Source organism: Macrotis lagotis, chromosome 1 (genome assembly GCF_037893015.1).
Source record: "Macrotis lagotis isolate mMagLag1 chromosome 1, bilby.v1.9.chrom.fasta, whole genome shotgun sequence".
In the NCBI taxonomy this organism is placed as follows: Eukaryota; Metazoa; Chordata; class Mammalia; order Peramelemorphia; family Peramelidae; genus Macrotis; species Macrotis lagotis.
In genome coordinates this window covers 277224766-277242746 of record NC_133658.1, presented here as the reverse complement: position 1 = coordinate 277242746, position 17981 = coordinate 277224766, and the positions used below count along the sequence as shown (strand labels likewise).

The 17981-nt window shown below is 43.1% G+C and overlaps 2 protein-coding genes across 3 annotated transcripts; one reads left to right on the top strand and one right to left on the bottom strand.

Annotated features, from left to right (window-relative positions):
- Nucleotides 1-1525: 1525 nt before the first annotated feature.
- On the bottom strand, nt 1526-15579 carry NDOR1 (NADPH dependent diflavin oxidoreductase 1). Of its 2 annotated transcripts, XM_074210576.1 has the most exons (15): nt 15513-15579; nt 15004-15138; nt 13552-13629; nt 11583-11680; nt 10758-10856; nt 10000-10101; nt 9405-9614; nt 8330-8451; nt 7758-7978; nt 7481-7588; nt 6733-6847; nt 6219-6365; nt 5280-5398; nt 4998-5092; nt 1526-4782 (listed from the first exon to the last, which is right to left on the bottom strand). In XM_074210576.1, the coding sequence occupies exons 1-15, from the start codon at nt 15564-15566 to the stop codon at nt 4638-4640; spliced, it is 1848 nt and encodes a 615-aa protein (XP_074066677.1). In that variant the 5' UTR covers nt 15567-15579; the 3' UTR covers nt 1526-4637. The 2 variants fall into 2 exon arrangements, with proteins under 2 accessions (XP_074066677.1, XP_074066678.1); XM_074210577.1 differs by lacking the exon at nt 15513-15579 and having other exon boundaries at nt 13552-13580; nt 15004-15058.
- Nucleotides 15567-16512, top strand: TMEM203 (transmembrane protein 203). Its single transcript, XM_074210580.1, has 2 exons — nt 15567-15640; nt 15791-16512. Exon 2 carries the CDS (start codon nt 15893-15895, stop codon nt 16301-16303), a length of 411 nt encoding a protein of 136 aa, XP_074066681.1. The 5' UTR covers nt 15567-15640; nt 15791-15892; the 3' UTR covers nt 16304-16512.
- The last annotated feature ends 1469 nt before the right edge of the window (nt 16513-17981 follow it).

Below are 17981 nucleotides of genomic sequence, written 5' to 3'. Positions count from 1 at the left end.
GTGACAGGTAAACACCTACATCAGCTCTCCAAATTCTATGTGAGGGTATATGTATACTAGCCTATTCAGATCCTGGTCCTGTTCTCTCTTCCCTCTTAAATCACTGAAGCTGCATGTAACCTAAATTGAATACAGGCATCAAAATTTTACAAAGTTAATAGAATTACAAATTAAATGATAAAGGCCAAGGTCTTCCTCCCAGTCCTCTCCAGTCAGTCTAATCCATATCTGGTAACTTGGACCCAGAAGACTCTGGAGGAGAAAGTGAGGCTGGAGACTTTGCAGAGTCCACTTCTCCCCTTACTTACATCCAATTCACATCTCCCTGATGTCATGGTCCTCTTCTAGAGCAAAGGACAAAAACAACTTCTCTGAGTAGGAGTTGCCTCAATGGTGGTAAGTTGGGCTATACATGTTCTTTCTTTTCTTACCTTATTTGCAGATGTTCTGCCTCAAGACTTGGTAAAATGTCATGGGATTTACAGGCCTTGAAATCACTCTGGTTTTACTTCATTGGCCAACAATAGATCTCTGGTCAAGCTTACTTAGTCACTTTTTGGGGTCTTGAGGATCTTCCCCTCCTAGACTGACTTTTTTTTTCCTTGGCTATGCCAAAGAGGCTATTCTTTGCTTCTTTGCTTCATTTCTTTCTAATCTATCTTAATTGGTAAGAAACTCTGAGGATATTGCCCTCACAGTTTGATTTTTATTTTACCAAAAAAAGTGTTCATTCTTGGTCTCTTTACCTCTTCTCTCATCTCTAGCCTAATCACTAATTGGGTGTTGCCTCAGTCAAACTGAGACCTGGGAAAAGACCTTAGCTTAAAAAAGGTTATCTCTAGCTATTTTGATTCATATCTGACCCCTGGACCCAGATACTCACACAGTGATTACGCAACTCCCCTCCCCTTTCTAACCCCCCCCCCAAATCCAATTCACTTGCATGTCATGGCATCACCCCCGGTCTTGGTCTCCTAGAATGGAGGACAAATTAAGCAGTCTCCTCATTGACATCTCTACCATCAGCCTTTTCTTTTTCTAACCCCAGCCAGTATATATCTCTTTCCATTTCCTAAAAGATAAACTAGGGGCAGCTAGGTGTCACAGTGGATAGAGGACTGGCTCTGGAGTCAAGAGGACCCGAGTTCAAATTCAACCTCAGCCACTTGATACTTATTAGCTGTATAACCCCTGACAAATCACTTAATCCCATTACCCAACAAAAAACAAGGTGGGGAGGGGGAGATTAACTAGAGATACTTCTGCTTATTCTGGACAGACCTGGAAAAGGACAATGCATTTTGTTTGCTTGATATTTATGCACATGTCAGAGGGTAAGATTTTGGTACCTATTTTGTAAGTACATTGTTTTTGTTGATTATTCAATTTATTTTTTAAATTTTCAGCATGGAATTCAAAGTTCTTTTCAATCTTTCTCATTTTTTTACAAAAAAATCAATTCCTGCCTTTATCAATCAACATTTATTAAGTATTTTATGTTTGACAAAGGATAAAAGTACAAGGAATGAAACAATTCTACTGCTAAGGAATACTGCCCTTCACTGTATAGTAATCTTTCTTTTAAATATCTATAACACTTGATGCTAGGACACTTATTTAAAGTTCAAGTTCAATTGACTGATCAAACTAAAACTTGGTAGGATTTTCAATTTTTTTTAGCTTTATTTCAATTTTTTTTCAGTTCCAAATACTTTCCTTTTCCCTTCTCCTCCCCTCCCCATGGAGAAGTTAAAAAAAAAAACATTACAAATATATATAGACATACAAATTTCCACATTAACCATGTTATGATTTAACTTTTCCGGTGTTCACAAGCTTATTCTTAACCTAATTTCTCAGTGTTTTAATTCAATTTCCAAGAATTCCTAAAGTTCTCTTAAACGGAGAAATGCAGTACATTTAAATTGTCAAGGACTGAAGATTTCCATTCTTCAGATACCTATTCTAAGTATCTGTAAGAAATGATTGTTCCATAGTTTATTAAACACAACTCTTCAGAAAGACAGGATGGAAAAGGCATGAATAGATTCATGTTTCACATTTATATTTTAGAGTATATGTTCTCAGTATAAAGACTATACTTCTTTCCTCATTTCTTATCTGCTTACATACTACTTTCTCTAACTTCACCAAGCCCTCTCATTGGGTTATGTTCTTGACTCCCCCCCTTTTCAGCTTCCTTTGGTAATTTATCTTCCCCCATTAGATTGTAACCTCCTTAAGAGTAAGGATTTTTCCCTTCCTCTCCTCCCAACCCCCGTTTAGCATTCAGTAGGCACAGAATAATTGTTTATTGATTGATTGGGATAGAAGCTGAATTGCAAAGGGTTAAGAACTGAGAAAATGAAAACATACTTTCTTGTGGAAAAGATAGAATGAAAAAAATTGAAGAATAATTCAATTAGATGGATTTGGAACTGGTTGAATGATAGGGCTCAAAGAATAGTCATAAATGGCTAATGTCAACTTGGTAGGTCCCTAGAATGTTTGACTTTCCATTCTATCCTTCAGGGTCCTTTGGAGAAAATTAAGACCATTTCATGTCTCAGAAAAGGAACTGTAAGAATAAGTTTATTTACCCCATTTATCCTTATTTACCCTTAGGTGGGAGTTTGGCCTGGTTAGGAGGTGGCATCTTGCCTTCCTAGCTTATGCTTAAGGTTGTAGAGTCTAAGATTGTAGATTGTCTACCATCTGATGTCATTTTGCAGGGTTTGTGAGATAGGCCTGGGAGGGTGGGAAGGTGTCTTATTGATATATATCAACATTAGTAGCCCTTAACTTTACTGAATGTGTGTTTTTGAGATGACTGGACACTTGGTTCCAAAGAACCCCAGGGGAAAGGGTGGTAGTTTTGTTCCCAACTCCTAGTCCCAGTCACTTCCTGGGTGTGGCCATGATGGAGAAATAGCTTTTCCAAGTTAGTTCCTGAGGCTTCCTTTTCTGTGTAGCACCTCTAAGATTTCCTAGGTCTAATTTATAAAAATCTTTCAAGCACCAAGTTCTCAATACCAGCACTAATTAAGTACACATGCTTTTTTCCCCCCCTCATTTTTTCATGATATTAGAGATTTCAATTCCATTTTTAGCCTCTAACTCTCCAAACTGAAATGGCCTCAATCTTTTTACCCACCCAATAGGTTATGAGTAATTGCCCATACAAAGTAGCTCCAACTAAGCCTGGGAATCCCCAAAATTTAAAGGATTCCTTTCTAGCCTGGGGAGAGGGTAGTGACTTCAGGAAATGAAGTTTTGAAGAAGTGACAGGAGGGCAGATACAAATGAACAGTATCAGTATCTTTTGTAAGACAGGGGATGTTAGGAGTAAAAAGTAGGGGTTCATAAGGAGGCATAATTAATTTAGAAATTTTCCTATAGATGGCAAGCTCTTGCTCCACTAGTTTGATTAATGGAGAGGAATAGGTATTCTGGGCCCCTGGGACGTCCTAAGCCATGTTCCAGAAAAAGGAATCCAAGTGTATAGGCTTCCTGGAACCACGCCTCCCTGTTGAGTCAGGGCAAGGAATCCCTACTTGCAGGTCAGACCAGAATGCAGGTAAGTAAGGTCCTGCCCAGGTCATGAGACCTTGTTCCTTCCTGAGGGCAGAGGTGCCTTCCACTCAAGATGACTGAACCTCATTGGTGCACACTAGTATAAGGATTATGGCATTTGGGATCAGGTGGGAATGAGCCAACTCCTTCTCTCAAACTTAGGTACCCTCAGGGTGTGCCTTGGAGGAGCTAGAAGCCCCGGGAGACCCAAGTGATTGTCCTAAGAGCTCTGGTTCTTGCAGGCCCTTCACCTTCACTTTCCCTGCTCAAATCAAAATTGCTCTTTCCATCAATTTGTGATCATTCAGAACTTTTTCCAGGAAAACTTCCCTAATTGGATACTTCCACTGAGATTACTCTTTTATTATCAGTTTACTTTAGGCCATTTCAGTTTTCTTTCCTTTTTGCAATAGTAAACAGGAAAGGGGAATTCTGTCCCCCTGGTCAGGTGCTCTTAAACCTATAATTTCAGAGGAAGACTGAAGGAAAATAGTTTTCTTTTCCAGCTAAAACATAACCTCCATGGTTTGAGATACCTGTCTAGTGGATTCCTGGGCCAAGCCAGCTTGATCAGGAGCTAGAGCTCAGAACCATTAGTCCCTTCAATCTCAAGCCTTTTCATCAGGACCTCATGTTGACTTCTAATGACTGTGTGTGTGTGTGTGTGTGTGTGTGTGTGTGTGTGCACGCTCACATCCCTCTCCAACCTTTTCTGGTCCCTTTTAAAGACCCCGAAGGTGATCAGTTTGCCATATTATTATTACTTTGTCAATCACATCTTAATCCCACTTCCCCAGCTAATCACAAAATCAAATACCCTGGCCCTGCTCCACCCCCTCAGTCATTCTCCTGTCACAGCAAATGAAGATCATCAGCTTCCTCAGTTGTAAAGGAAAACATCCAGGTCTTAGGACAGGGTGAAGATGGTGAGATCTAGTCACAGGGTGGGGAAGACAATGGTGGGTGGAAAGAACCTGGAGAATGTGTTCATGACCAAGACGTGAAGGTTGGATGGTCAGCCTCAGGCCTGAGCCTTTGTAGGGGAAAGTGGTTTGTGAAGACTCTCAGGCCCAGGTCTCAGTCTGGAAGCGCATGGCTCGCTCCAGCGTGGTGAGGTAGGTGGCAGCATCAGGACCAGAAAGTCCACCCTCTGATTGGAACAATGAGGTCAATGCCTCTGAGACAGAGGCTGGCATGGACTTAGCATTGCTTATGGAAATAAAAAAGGAAAGGAGGGAATTACTACAGGATTCCAGTGGATCCCCTAGGTTCCAAACCCTCTTGGGTCCCATATGCCTGGTTACTTCAAAGTAAGAATCGCTCCCAAGGAAGAAGAAAGATAAGAAGGAACTTTTCAAACCCAAAGGGCAAGGGGAATGAGGAGTTAGAGAAGAAGAGATGGGGAGAGGGGAGGGATGACTCACCCAGCTAGGTAAAAGTAGGCACCATGCTGGTTCAGCAGTTCCCACACCAGTGCCCCATGCTCCTGGAGTCGGTGCTGTACATAAATCTTTTCCTCCTGCAGAGATACTGCATTGTTTTCTCAACCCCCTGGGGCCATGGCAGTCACTTACTTAATACTTCATCCTTGCTGGGTCCAGCCCTGCCTTCCCCCACCTAACTTCTTGGTTTTCCATTGACTCTTTTGAGTTCCATCATCTTTAGTGCCAACATTCCCATGATTCCCCCTTACAACTCCCACTCACTTGGTCCCTGGAGAAAGCAGTGATGAGGGTCAAGAAGCCTCTCTGAATGAGTTCTTGCCATTCTGCCTCACAATAAAAGTCTTTGTCCTTTTGTCGACAACCAAAGAAGAGATAGTTTCCTGTTGGCAAATGGGGTCAAAGTAGGATAAGGAAGACAATAACAAAGGGGCAATATGGTGGTGAAGTGGACACAGCATTGGTCCTGGAATCGGAAGGACCTGAGTTCAAATCCAGCCATCAACACTTATTAGCTGTGAAACCCTGGACAAGTCACTTAAGCCTGACTGCTTCCAAAAGAAAAAGGAAAAAAAAAGGAAAGAAAATGACAGTATATCATACTTGACCACCAGAAGTATCTTCTTACCTGGGCAAAGTCCCTACCTAAGGACTTTGGGGAATTTGGAAAAGTCACATCCCCCCTCCCAGTCTTTGTTGCTTTAATTGAGTCTCTCTGATTTGATATTCAGAAAGGGTGAGGATGGAGGTCATCTTTTGGCAAATTACTTTAAGGTTGACCTTTATCTACTGATCTCTCTGCTAGATAAGGAAAGTGTTCATTTTGGGTCCCTGTTAGGGTACTTTCTAGGTATTTGGGGTACAAGGATGAAAATAACCTGATCTTTTTTTTTTTTAACAAGGCAATGGGGTTAAAGTGGCTTGCCCAAGGCCACACAACTAGGTAATTATTAAGTGTCTGAGGCCAGATTTGAACTCGGGTACTCCTGACTCCAGGGCTGGTGCTCTATCCACTGTGCCACCTAGCCACCCCGGAAAATGACCTGATCTTGCCTTCACAGACCTTACATTTTTTTGGGAACACTAGTTGGGACAGAAGACACAGCAGGGCAGGTATACTCCAAAGTACCACATTCTATAGAAACGTTTTCTATGCAGTGGTTGTCCTGTCCCCTCCCAATCTATGCTGTCCCTCCTGCTCACCTGTCTGGCCCTGAGCCACACGCTCCTGGATGGCTGCACGGAAGGGGGCCACCCCAGTGCCAGGACCCACCATGATCACAGGGGTGTTAGGCTTTGAAGGGAAAGTCAACGTACTGTTTCGAATCCAAAGGGGAACTCTTACTGGTCCTGGATAGGAAAGAAGATGCTGAGGTGATATACAAAGACAGGGAAGTCTTTGAGAGTTTCTTATGTTTTTAATCCTGTCTGAGGGGGCCTGGAAGGGAAGAGGAACCAGATGGAGGTGGTTCCAGATCAGGGCAACTCCAGAATATATTACTAGCACTAGGAGAAACAAAGGGAACAAAGTATTTTGCATGCAATATTTTTGACACCTTTGTTAAATTTCTTCTGCTAGTCCCTCAATATTTCCCATGCCTTGTGATAGTTTAGCTCTGTTGAGTGGAAAGAATAGGACTGGGGTAGCAAAGAAGAGAGAGTCCCAGAGACTATGCCTGAGCATGACACTTTGCTCCTGGAGTATTGCTGGGCTTACCTCTTTTTGGATTTAGGGAAGCCAACCAAGAAGAACAGAGACCTTGACGGGGTTTACGGAGACGAGTCTGGTACTGCACCACAGCCATGAGGATCTGAATCCTGAGAGGATGAGCCTTTGTGGGGGGTGGGGGTAGGGGGAGAAACAGGCTGGATCAAAAAATGCTTTAGAGAGTAAAGGGGAAGGGATTTTTCATTTTCATTTTCAGACAGCCAATGGATAACATAAATATCAATTTGCTTCACAGAATTTACAAAGCTTCTCCCTTCATGCCTCTCCATTGTTTGTCAAATTGGAAAGGTCACATGTTTCTCTAAAATCACAGAGAAAACAAGAGACAAGAGGCAGTGAAAGAGTGTTTTTGGAGGAATTTCTGTATTTTCATTTTTTTTAGGCTTTTACTATGCCCTGTATTAGGCACTGTTCATACCTCTCTGGTTGAGAGGTTTAGACTATGACTAGATTGACCATTGTAGAGAACAGCTGTGTTCCTGAAAAAATAGGTAAGAATTACTTAAAATATTAAATTCTTTTTTCCTATTTTTGCTATTATGTTTGCTCTTAAACTGTAAACAGACACTTAAAACATCAAAGAGGAATTAAAGATGCTTCTAAATGATCTTTATAAACCACCCATAGATTTTTTCAAAGGGGTGACCTGTTTTTTGCTTCTAGTCCTCCTCCCCATAAGTCTCTGGCAGTGACCTTCCTCTCTTTCAGAACCTTTGGGGTGGGAACTATCTCTCACCAGCAGTGAAGAAGCAATGGAGTAGGCCCGAGCCCGGATTGGGGGGATGAGGTCCAGCAGGTAGTCTGGTGGGATGGAAGCTGCTGAATGAGGGAAGTCACCTAGGACCTGGAAGTGAAAACAGAGGAGCTTGGCTTTTGTCTTGGAACTCAACTTTGGCTTCTCCAAGATGCTGAAGGCTGGAGGCATGAAAATATGGCTGTACCTTAGGGCTAAATCCTTTGTTACCTATGGAGCCTCCCTGACCCAGAGGTACAGTCAGGTTCTGATCACTCACCTCTAAGATGGTCCTTCGAGGTCTATTGCAGTAGTTGTATAGTTCTTCCTGGCCTTGTGCAGAACTGAACTCAAGAAGTTTCTCACGTTCCATTTGGTGCTGAGAGAGACAGGCCAGGATCTCAAAAAAGGAGCGAAGGGGGACACGGGTGATGTCCAGGTATTGAGACACAAGGTGATAGATGGTGCAGGGCTGAGGCAGCTGAACTGGGCAGATGACATCTGAAAAACAAGCAAGGATCCAATTTGGGTTATGATGAGTAAAGGGGGTAGTGCAAAGGCTCACCCTCCTTGTGGGGGGTGACCTTTACCTCAAGGGTGATCAGACTCACACCCAAATCTGAGAGGACCTGGTGAGGGCAGGCTGGTGTTCTCTAGGTCATACTGTAGGAAATTAGTCGAGGCTTTGAAAACCAAAATCTCTGAGAAGATACTTTTTCTAGTTTTTGGAGAGGGGAAGAGAGAGAAGACAGAAGAAAAGAAAGTCAGGTATATAGAGGAGAAAGAGAGAAATGGATAGAAGAAAGAGGCAGCAAAAAGACAGACAGAAAAGAGAAAAGCAGAGAAACTGACCTGGCTCCCGAGGCTGCAGAACAAAATGCTGGTTTGGGTCCAGATTGAGCAGGTGACAGAACTGCTGGATGTCACTGGCTGAGTTCTGAGGCTGGATCATTACAATGTCACCAGCACTAAAGCTGCAAGGAAAGGACTCTATTTGTTATCCCTGGGTCCCTTCAGAGTAGCTTTCCTTTGGCTTGGATATAGGGATATCTGGGTATGGTAAGAGAAAGGCAGAAGCAATGAGTCTGGGGGAATTGGGAACAGGGGGTGGAAACTTTATGGGCAAATTACTAGGAAGGGATAGAAAGTACTAAGATAAAGGGCAAGGGTTGAAGTAGTTCTTTAGGGTTTTGGGTCTCAGAATTAACATTCCTAAAATGAGTTGCTAAAAACTAGGGGTTACAATCAAGGTGAATGTCATCTTTGACTCTTCCTTTTTCCTTACCCTCCATAAATAACTAGAAACTGAGTCCTTGCCCTCCACAAATAACTAGAAACTGAGTATATTTAAGCTGACAACTTAAATATACTTGCATCCCCAGTTCTTCTACTCTTCTCATCTCTACCACCTTTCGAGCACTTATTCACACTTGACTCCAGGGCCAGTACTCTATCCTTTGTACCACCCAGCTACCCACTCTGTCTACTTTTCTAGCCTTTCCCTACTTGAACCTTATATACTTGTCAAACTGGTCTTCTCATTGTCTCCTAAATGTACTCCATATATTCCTGACTTTGAGCTTTTGATTGTTGTTCCTGCTCTTGTTATACCTTCCTCACCCAAACTTACCTTTGCAAACCTTACAAGGTACAGGCTTAACTCCTTCCCACAAAATCTTCTGTGACCACAGAAACTCATAGATTTTTTCTTTGACTGAATTTAAGATTTATTATTTATTATTACCCATATATACTATAGTTGTTTATATATATATATATATCACTTATTGGTATAGAAGGAATATCTTTTTCTATCTTAATAAATGCTTATTGATTGAATTACCTACTTGGTAAGATCTCTTTTGAGTGACAAAGGGAGAATCCCAGTGAGAAGTTAGGGTGGATCTGTGAGACATTCGCATTTCACCTGATTCCAGAGCCTGTGATGTCAAATTCAATTAGCCGAACATCTTGGAAGTGTGACTCAGCAGTCACTCTTTGATTGGAGACCATGGGAGCCAGGAAAGGTTTGAGGTCAGAGGGGAGCTCCTCAGGCCTTTGATTCTCTGAATGTTGTTCCTCATAAGAAATCTCTGGGACTTCATCACAAAAGTTCAAAATGAACCTTGAAGGCAAACTAGAAAAGGGAATAAGAAAGTGGCAAAGAATATCAGCACATTAGGAAGCTGGTGGGGGGGGGGAGGAGAAAGAGGAGCTTTACTTTCATGAATTAAGTCTAAAGAATCCTCTTTTCCATTCCTTTAAGAATCTTTAAAGATATGCTGTGCCTCCATTTCCCTACTGCCTAAGAGAACCCACAAGAGGTATTCAGGTAGTTTTTATGATGAATCATTTTTCTGGTGACCAGCAGAGGGAGTACCTACATTGAGCCAAAGGGGAATATATTTGGAATGTGTCTCAGTTACAGATTTACTCCTGGCCAGAGCTCTTCCTAATAAAAACCTAGGAACTACCTGGATCAATGATGTCAAATCTAGGGAGATCCTAGACTTGGTCCTTACGATTTATCAGCAGGTATCGCACTAAGGTCAGAAGGCACAGGATACTGTCCCAGAACTTTTCCCCACAGATTCATAAGCCAGGGATCAATGACTGCATCAGGTCTGTCAGAAAACAGAGAAAATCTCAGGTAAGCAAGCATCTTCCTTCTAATAACTCTTCACTCAAATCCACCCATGTTCCCTTTATTTCCCCTGAAAGGGGACATCTGGGTCAGGTCTTGAATATCCACTGTCAGGAGGACAGAGTCTGAGCTCAACCTTAAGCGGGAGGACAGCTGACCTGCAGGCGTAAGGGCAGTGACTCACACCGGGACTCTGGGGGGAGCTGTAACTGACATGTGCTAGAAGGTTGGGTCAAGGTCATCCTTCATGCCTTTGATCCTATTCCAGACTAAAGAGCACTATGTGCTCCCCAGGAGCAGGTGAGAAGCTGTAGGAGGGGAAAAGGCCCAAGTCAGGATGTCTTGGGGTATAGCTTGAACTAGTTCAGACTCCTTTCACTAGTCCATTGTGGTCTATTGGCAGACAAGCCACTACTTGTCCAAACCAAGTTCCTTGAAGATTTCTACTTTTTATGTAGACTTACACTGTCTTTCTCAAAAGAATATAAACTTCATGAAAATTGGGACTGTTTCATGTTTTGTCTTTGTATTCTCAGTAACTGGCACATGAGAGGTTACTTAATAATACTTGTTGACTGACCAGTGTCTGATTGGAATATCAGCCCCAGCCTGTAAAGTACTGGGTTTCCCACTTACCCCAAGTCGTGCTGATCATCACCCAGACCAATGGGCAAGAGGGCATTACCCCCAAGCTGTAGCAGGCGCCGGTGTAGTTTCTTGGCCACAAAATTAAATCTATTGAGAGAAAATATATCCTAATAAGCCCAAATGTAAACAAATGTAGAACTGCCCATTTTCAGTTCATGGGGTTCCTCTCTTCTTAAGTGATTCTAACATTGTTCAGAAAAGGCTTTTCCTTCAGTAGGATCTCAGTCAGGGAGTACATGTGTTGGGGGGGGGCATTACTATCTCCATTTTTACAGAAATGGCTCAAAAAGGGTTGGGACTTGCCTGTAAATGGGCAAGACCAGTCCTAGAGTCTAGCACCTCTGAGTCTCAGCCCAGTGCTTCTTCACAGTATATGCTTTGGGCACTCTTTGCTGGGGTGTAATCAGGGAGTCACCACAAGAGAGGTTTTAATGATGTTTGATTTCAATGGAGTAATCTTAGGCCCAGGTCCCCAAACCTGTTCTAGAAAATAGTGCTAGAAATGGGCACACTCTCAGGCTAAGACAACCTCATGACTAAGATGCAGAAAACTAGAAAAAAAGGAGCCTGGGTCCCAGAGGATAAGGTAGTATTAGCTTTCAGTGTAGGGAGGAGCCTGATTTCTCTATCAGTCTCTAGGCTTGCAGGAGGCTATTGGCCAGAGGCTAGAAACCTAAAAGAATTAGTAGGGCTGGGGTTAAGGGATAGGCATCTGTTCATCCTGACAAAGATATCTAGCACAGAATCCATCTATCTCTGAAGCCAAACTGGGTGACAGGGTAGGAAGACAGGCTTCCAAATGACTCCACTCACTTGGCATAGGAGGAATCACCAAGACCCAGCACAGCATAATCCATGTGACAGAGGGAGGTAGGAGGCAGTTTTTTTCGGAATATAAACTTCCAGAAGTTCTAAAAATAGAACCACTCTTTAGATATCACAGGTCCAGAAAACTAGGAGCTCATAAGATGACATATCCCTCCGGGCAAGCAGACCTTCCTGATCTGGAGTCCATGGGCATAGAGTCAGGTGGTTTATGTCAACAGTGTAGACCAACAGGGCAGCCTGGGTGAGTATTCCAAGTCTAGCAAGTATACCCCTAACCAACAGACTGCTAATTTCATGTTGGCTAATTTTAGGTGAATATTTTTTTTCCTGAGAAAAACTTCATGTCAGGGTTTGAACTATGTAGTTCTGATCTTAGGCAGGATTAATATTTCCAGGAAAAGTGTAGTTGTAAAAGGAATTCTGGATCCAGCTTTGAATGCTGGATCTCAGGACAGGCAGAGTCCAGAGAAGGGGAGCTCATGTGATAGATTGTTGAAGATAAGTCCTCTGTATTCTTTACAGATGGAGAGAGAAAAGAGGGGATCAGTCTAGAATCACAGAATCTGAGAGTTGGAAGGAACCTGGTCCAACACATCCATGAAAAAAACTCTACTCTCTAACATTCCTGACCAGTGGTCCTCAAGCCTCTGTTTGAAGACCTCTAAGGGAGAACACCCCCCACCTCTGAAAGTAGGCCATTCCACTTTTGGATAGTTCTAATTATTAAGAAATTTTTATGATATATAACCTAAGTTTGTCTCTGTTACTTTTATTCACTAATTCTACCCTCTGAAAACAATAAGAAAAAGTTTACACAATCATAAAGGAATTGGAGAGGAAGAACAGACTTGTTCATCAAATCATTGTGTATACTATAACATAAGACTGTAAAGAGTTAAATATAAGCCAAATCAAAGTTGTCATAATTTAAATAGCTTGTAATATATTACCTTGAGAGATGATATGGGATAAAAATATAATTAAGACCTAGACGGTCTTAAAAAAACCTGGATGAATTTAGATGAACCCCCAGATGACAGATCTATAGTAGGTCAATAAGAGAAGCTGGGGATACCAGGAAGAATGACTATGGCCTTCCCAAACTCATCACTGTACTGACCTTTATACTATACATGAACCTGGGCTGGATGAATCTAGAGTAGCAATTCTTTTTTTTCAATTTTAATTTTATTTTTTCCAATTACAAGTAAAGATAATTTTCAACATTCATTTTGAGTTCCACATTTTTCTCCTTGCCTCCTGCCAAGAGTAATCTGATATGGTTATACATATACAACTATGTTTAATATATTTTCACATTAGTCATAAGAAATGAAAAACATAAATTTTAAAAAATTAAAATAGTATTCTTTGATCTGCATTCAGACTCCATAGTTCTTTCTCTGAATATGGATGGCATTTTCCATCACAAGGTCTTTTAGAATTGACTTTGATCACTGAATTACTGAGAAGAGCTAAGTCTATCATAGTAGATCATCACACAATGTTGTTGTTAACATCTAATTCTACAATGTTCACCTGGTTCTGCTCACTTCACTCTGCACCAGTTCAGGTTTTTCTGAAATTCACCTGTTCATGATGGTTTGTTTGTTTTTTTAGGTTTTTTTGCAAAGCAAATGGGGTTAAGTGGCTTGCCCAAGGCCACACAGCTAGGTAATTATTAAGTGTCTGAGAATGGATTTGAACCCAGGTACTGCTGACTCCAGGGCTAGTGCTTTATCCACTACGCCACCTAGCCGACCCTGTTTATGATTTCTTAAAGAACAGTAGTATTCCATCACATTTATATACAACTTGTTCAGCCATAGAAAAGCAATTCTTAAGTCTTTAAAACCAATTTCCTAACTAGTTTTAATAATGTTTGTTGAATTGAATTGACCAGACAAATTCTTAGGGTCCCAGGGACATTCATAAGTATTCAGAAAAACCTTACCTTCATGTTGTCAGGTGGTTCTCCTTGGCCTGTAGTTGCACAAACAAATATCACCAGTGGTTCATTAATCAGATTCACCTCAATATAAAAGACAGAAGTATAAGGATCTCTCATAGTGTCTACATGAGAAATCTTCCCTTTCTTTTCTTTCTATTCAATAGGCAAGACTCATAGAAACAGGCCTGGTTGTCCAGGCAGATGAAGAATAAAAATTGATAAGAACCCCTAATATTACTCTTTTATCTGTCCCCATTGGTCAAATTCATACTAGGTGATATGGAGAAAAGGGGTTTAATGTGAAAAAGGGGATTTATCAGATTGTGTGAACACAAATAAATTTGTGCTTGCCATTCTTTTACTTCTCATTTTTGGTCTCTCTCCTCACCTGCTATCTCCCATATTCCTTCTCTACTGCTAAAACGTTTCTATGTCCCATGGCAGCACTCTGCATTCTCAATTGTTTTCTCTTTCCTACTCTCTTGCCATCAAAGATCTCCACAAACAAGTGCCATTCTATTTTCCCAACATTATCTCTTATTACTCTCCTTAACACATAGCATGTTGCATCTGTATGAATTACTCTGTCCTTGGAACCTGCCTGAAGCTTTCACTCCTTTTCATATAACTATTTTCTATGCCAAGAATGCATTCCTTCCCAATTTTTCATTGGAAAAAACTCCTATCCATCCTTCAAGACTAAATCAAATATCACATCTCCCACAAAACCTTTCTCCTCACACCTCACATTAATGATTTGTTTTGCAACTTTCAAATGTTTTAGTGTAATATCGTGTATCATTATATCTGTGTTGTAAGCACTATATCTTATTCATTGATTCATAAGATTTGTTGCATCTTACCTGCTCCAATACCTAGTATAGTCCTCTGCTTATAGAAGATCCTTGATAAATGTTTACTCAATTGTGTGTGTGTTTTTTGTTTTTGGTTTTTTTTTTTAGTTTTTGCAAGGCAATGGGGTTAAGTGTCTTGCCCAAGGCCACACAGCTAGGTCATTATTAAGTGTCTGAGGCCGAATTTGAACTCAGGTACTCCTGACTCCAAGGGCGGTGCTTAATCCACTCCCACCTAGCTGCCCCCTCAATTCGGTTGTTACATTGTTTAACTGACTTGTTCTCAACTATGAATTGGAGAGGAAGTCTGATAATCTGATTTCATGATAAGGGGTTAGTAACTAATGGTTTAATGTTTTGCATCTTTCAGGGGAATTAAACATGAATGGCTAATGGTCTCACTTGAGGTTTCATGACAGCTAAATGGGAGTAAGATTTTAAGGTAACCTTCCTGGAGTTCTTTAAATCATCCCGAATAGGAAACCCAAGTGCAGAACTGTGTCCCATCTCTGCCAAGCAGGGGCAGGAACCCTCTCCCCATCGTTTTTAGCCTGAATAGAAAGCCGGGGAGTGCGGGCCAACATCAAACTTCCAACCTTACCACATCATAGGAATCCAGTGATTGCACCCTACGTTGGAGCCGTCTCCGCCGGGCCTCCCTACCGATCCTCTCTGCCACATCCTGGGCCGTCCCTGTCTGGCTCCCAAACAGGATTAGGAGGTTCGGGATCAACATCTGGAGAAACGGGAGAAACGCGGCTAGTGTGGAGGGGAGCGTCAGGGACGGGAGGAGGATGACCACCGACGCAGGGGGTGTTTCTCTGGGGGAGTCGGTATCATTGGAAGGGGTACAGCTGCGGCTGGATCAGGGTTGGGAGGGAAGGCAGGACACGAAGGCCGGGTTCGAGCTCTGGAGTCGGTCTGGGGGGTCGGAATTGAGGGGATGACCCCCAAGGCCACAGCTGAGGGGGAGGGGTTCTGTCTAGCCCAGGGCGCGGGAGCCGGGTCGGAGGGGTGTGCGCATGGCGGAGGCCCGGACAAAGCAAGGAGGAGTAGCGAGGGCCTGCAGGCCGAGAAGGGGAAAGGAGACCGGGAAAGGACCACTGCTACCTCGATCAGCAACTTCCCGGGGCCGACTTCCGGGGCCGGGGGAAGTGACGCCATCGGCGAGCGACAGGAACACCATGGCGGCGGCGGCGGCGGCGGCGGCCGCGGGCGGAACCGCCGGGACCACTGAGGTGAGTGCGGGAGGGCACCGACGCCGGGCGTGGCGATCCGGTCGGCGGACCGGCCGTGGGGCTAGGGCCGCCTCGGGGCCAGGGGCTTGGTGAGCGAGCGGAGGCCGGTCGGGCGCCCTGCCCGCTGACCCGCCGCCCTTGTTCCCACAGCCGCCGCTGCCCGGTCCCCGCTGAGCAGCGGCCCCGCCGAGCAGCGGCCCCGCCGAGCTGCGCAGCGCCCGGCGGGCAGGACCGGGCCCCGGCGCGGGCGCGATGTTGTTCTCGCTGCGGGAGCTGGTGCAGTGGCTGGGCTTCGCCACCTTCGAAATCTTCGTGCACGTGTTAGCGCTGCTCGTGTTCTCCGTGCTCCTGGCGCTGCGCGTGGACCAGCTGGCCCCGGACCTGTCGTGGTGGAACGTCTTCGTGCCCTTCTTTGCCGCCGACGGGCTCAGCACCTACTTCACCACCATCGTGTCGGTGCGCCTCTTCCAGGACGGAGAGAAGCGGCTGGCGGTGCTCCGCCTCTTCTGGATCCTCACCATTCTTAGCCTCAAGTTTGTTTTTGAGATGCTGTTGTGCCAGAAGCTGGTGGAGCAGACGAGGGAGCTCTGGTTCGGCCTCATCATGTCCCCGGTCTTCATTCTTCTGCAGCTGCTCATGATCCGGGCTTGTCGAGTCAACTAACCCCGCTCGGAGAGCAGGCAGAAAGAACGGACGAATCCTTCCTTACTAGCCTTGGACAGGCCGAGAGGAACTCCAGCAAGGAGGAATCGGTCCCGTTTGCTTATGAAGTTCTCGCTTTTCTTCGTGCTTTTCATTTTAACCCCAGGTGGGTGGGCAGATGTGTGGAAAAAACACTGATCACTAAATAAAGGTATTCTTTTTTTCTCCTCTTTTCTTTTGGAGTCCTATTTTTTTTTCCCCTTTTCATTCTCCTTGGATAGAGATGGGTTCCTATTTGGACAGTGTTTAATGGACTGTAAAGGAACCTTGTTAAAAATTGCTTTTTAATAAAATGTACTGTGGGAATATAAATGTTTCTTTGGACTTGGGAGAGGGGGTGTGGTCAGGGGGCGTGGTTGACTGTATGGGAATCTTATTTTGTTCCGTGGTGTTTTATAAGGGTTGCAGAAGAATGGGAGTTCCAATCCAGGCTTGGACACTCTCTAGCTGTGTGACCTTGGGCAAGACACTTAACCCTGAGTTGGTCACATCCAGGACCATCTCCAATTGCCCTGATTCATATCTGGCTACTGGATCCTGATGGCTCTGGAGAAGAGAATGAGTCTGGTGACTTAGCACAGCACCTCCTTCACTAAAATCCAGTTCATGTGCTTGTCATGGTATCACCTCTCCTGATCCATGGCCTTCTTCAAGAATGAAGGACAAACATTATTATGGAGCTGTATTATGAATGCTGCCCTGGCAGCAGGCTTTGTGTTGATGGCAGTGTTCATTTCTCATATTGAGTTGATCAAAGAATTAGATGGTTGCAGCTTACTAAGCAAAATATTTTTTCTTTTTCTTTTTTTAAATTTATTTTTATTAAAGATATTATTTGAGTTTTACAATTTTCTCCCCCAATCTTACTTCCCTCCTCCCACCCCCACTGAAAGCAATCTGTCAGTCTTTACTTTGTTTCCATGTTGTACATTGATCCAAATTGAGTGTGATGAGAGAGAAATCATATCCTTAAGGAAGAGACAAAAAGGTCTAAGAAAAAACAAGATCCAACAATAAGATATCTGTTTTTTTTTCTAAATTAAAGGGAATAGTTTTTGAACTTTGTTCAAACTCCACAGCTCTTTATCTGGATACAGATGGAACTCTCTTTTGCAGACAGCCCAAAATTGTTCCCCATTGTTGCACTGATGGAATGAGCAAGTCCTTCAAGGTTGAACATTACTCCCATATTTTTCCTTTCTTAAAGAGAAAATGGAGAAACTAATTCCTGAGATTAGAACAAAGATGAGGATTTAGGGTCCCAATTTCAGGGTATCCTTCTGACATTTGCTCCATGAATGAGTTGGTTGGCATCTAGAATTATAATTGTATTTACCTGCCAACTCTAGTAATTTCTGCATTCTCATTCTCACTCTACTATTGCCCCATTTAGCCTTTATAGGGATTGTAATCATTTGGGAACAATCCATGTAAAGTAATCCTAGATGAAGGTAAATTAAATCCTTTCTATTCTTTATTTTAAAGGTTGGTAATAGCAACAGGACAGCAGCTTGGTTACTAAAAAGTATTGACCTAGATGACATATTGTATATTTCTATTTATCTGCACATTGGCATATTTCCATATATGCCAATCTTTACAGGATTGTAAGGTTTAAATAATATAATGTTTACAAAGT

Coding starts and splice junctions, on each gene's coding strand:
- NDOR1 (XM_074210576.1), bottom strand. CDS start 15,566: ATGGCGTCACTTCCCCCGGCCCCGGAAGTCGGCCCCGGGAAGTTGCTG. Junction 13,630..15,003: donor CACTGGATTCCTATGATGTG/GTAAGGTTGGAA, acceptor TTTTATATTGAG/GTGAATCTGATTAATGAACC. Junction 6,366..6,732: donor TTCCCTAAATCCAAAAAGAG/GTAAGCCCAGCA, acceptor TTTCCTATCCAG/GACCAGTAAGAGTTCCCCTT.
- TMEM203 (XM_074210580.1), top strand. CDS start 15,893: ATGTTGTTCTCGCTGCGGGAGCTGGTGCAGTGGCTGGGCTTCGCCACC.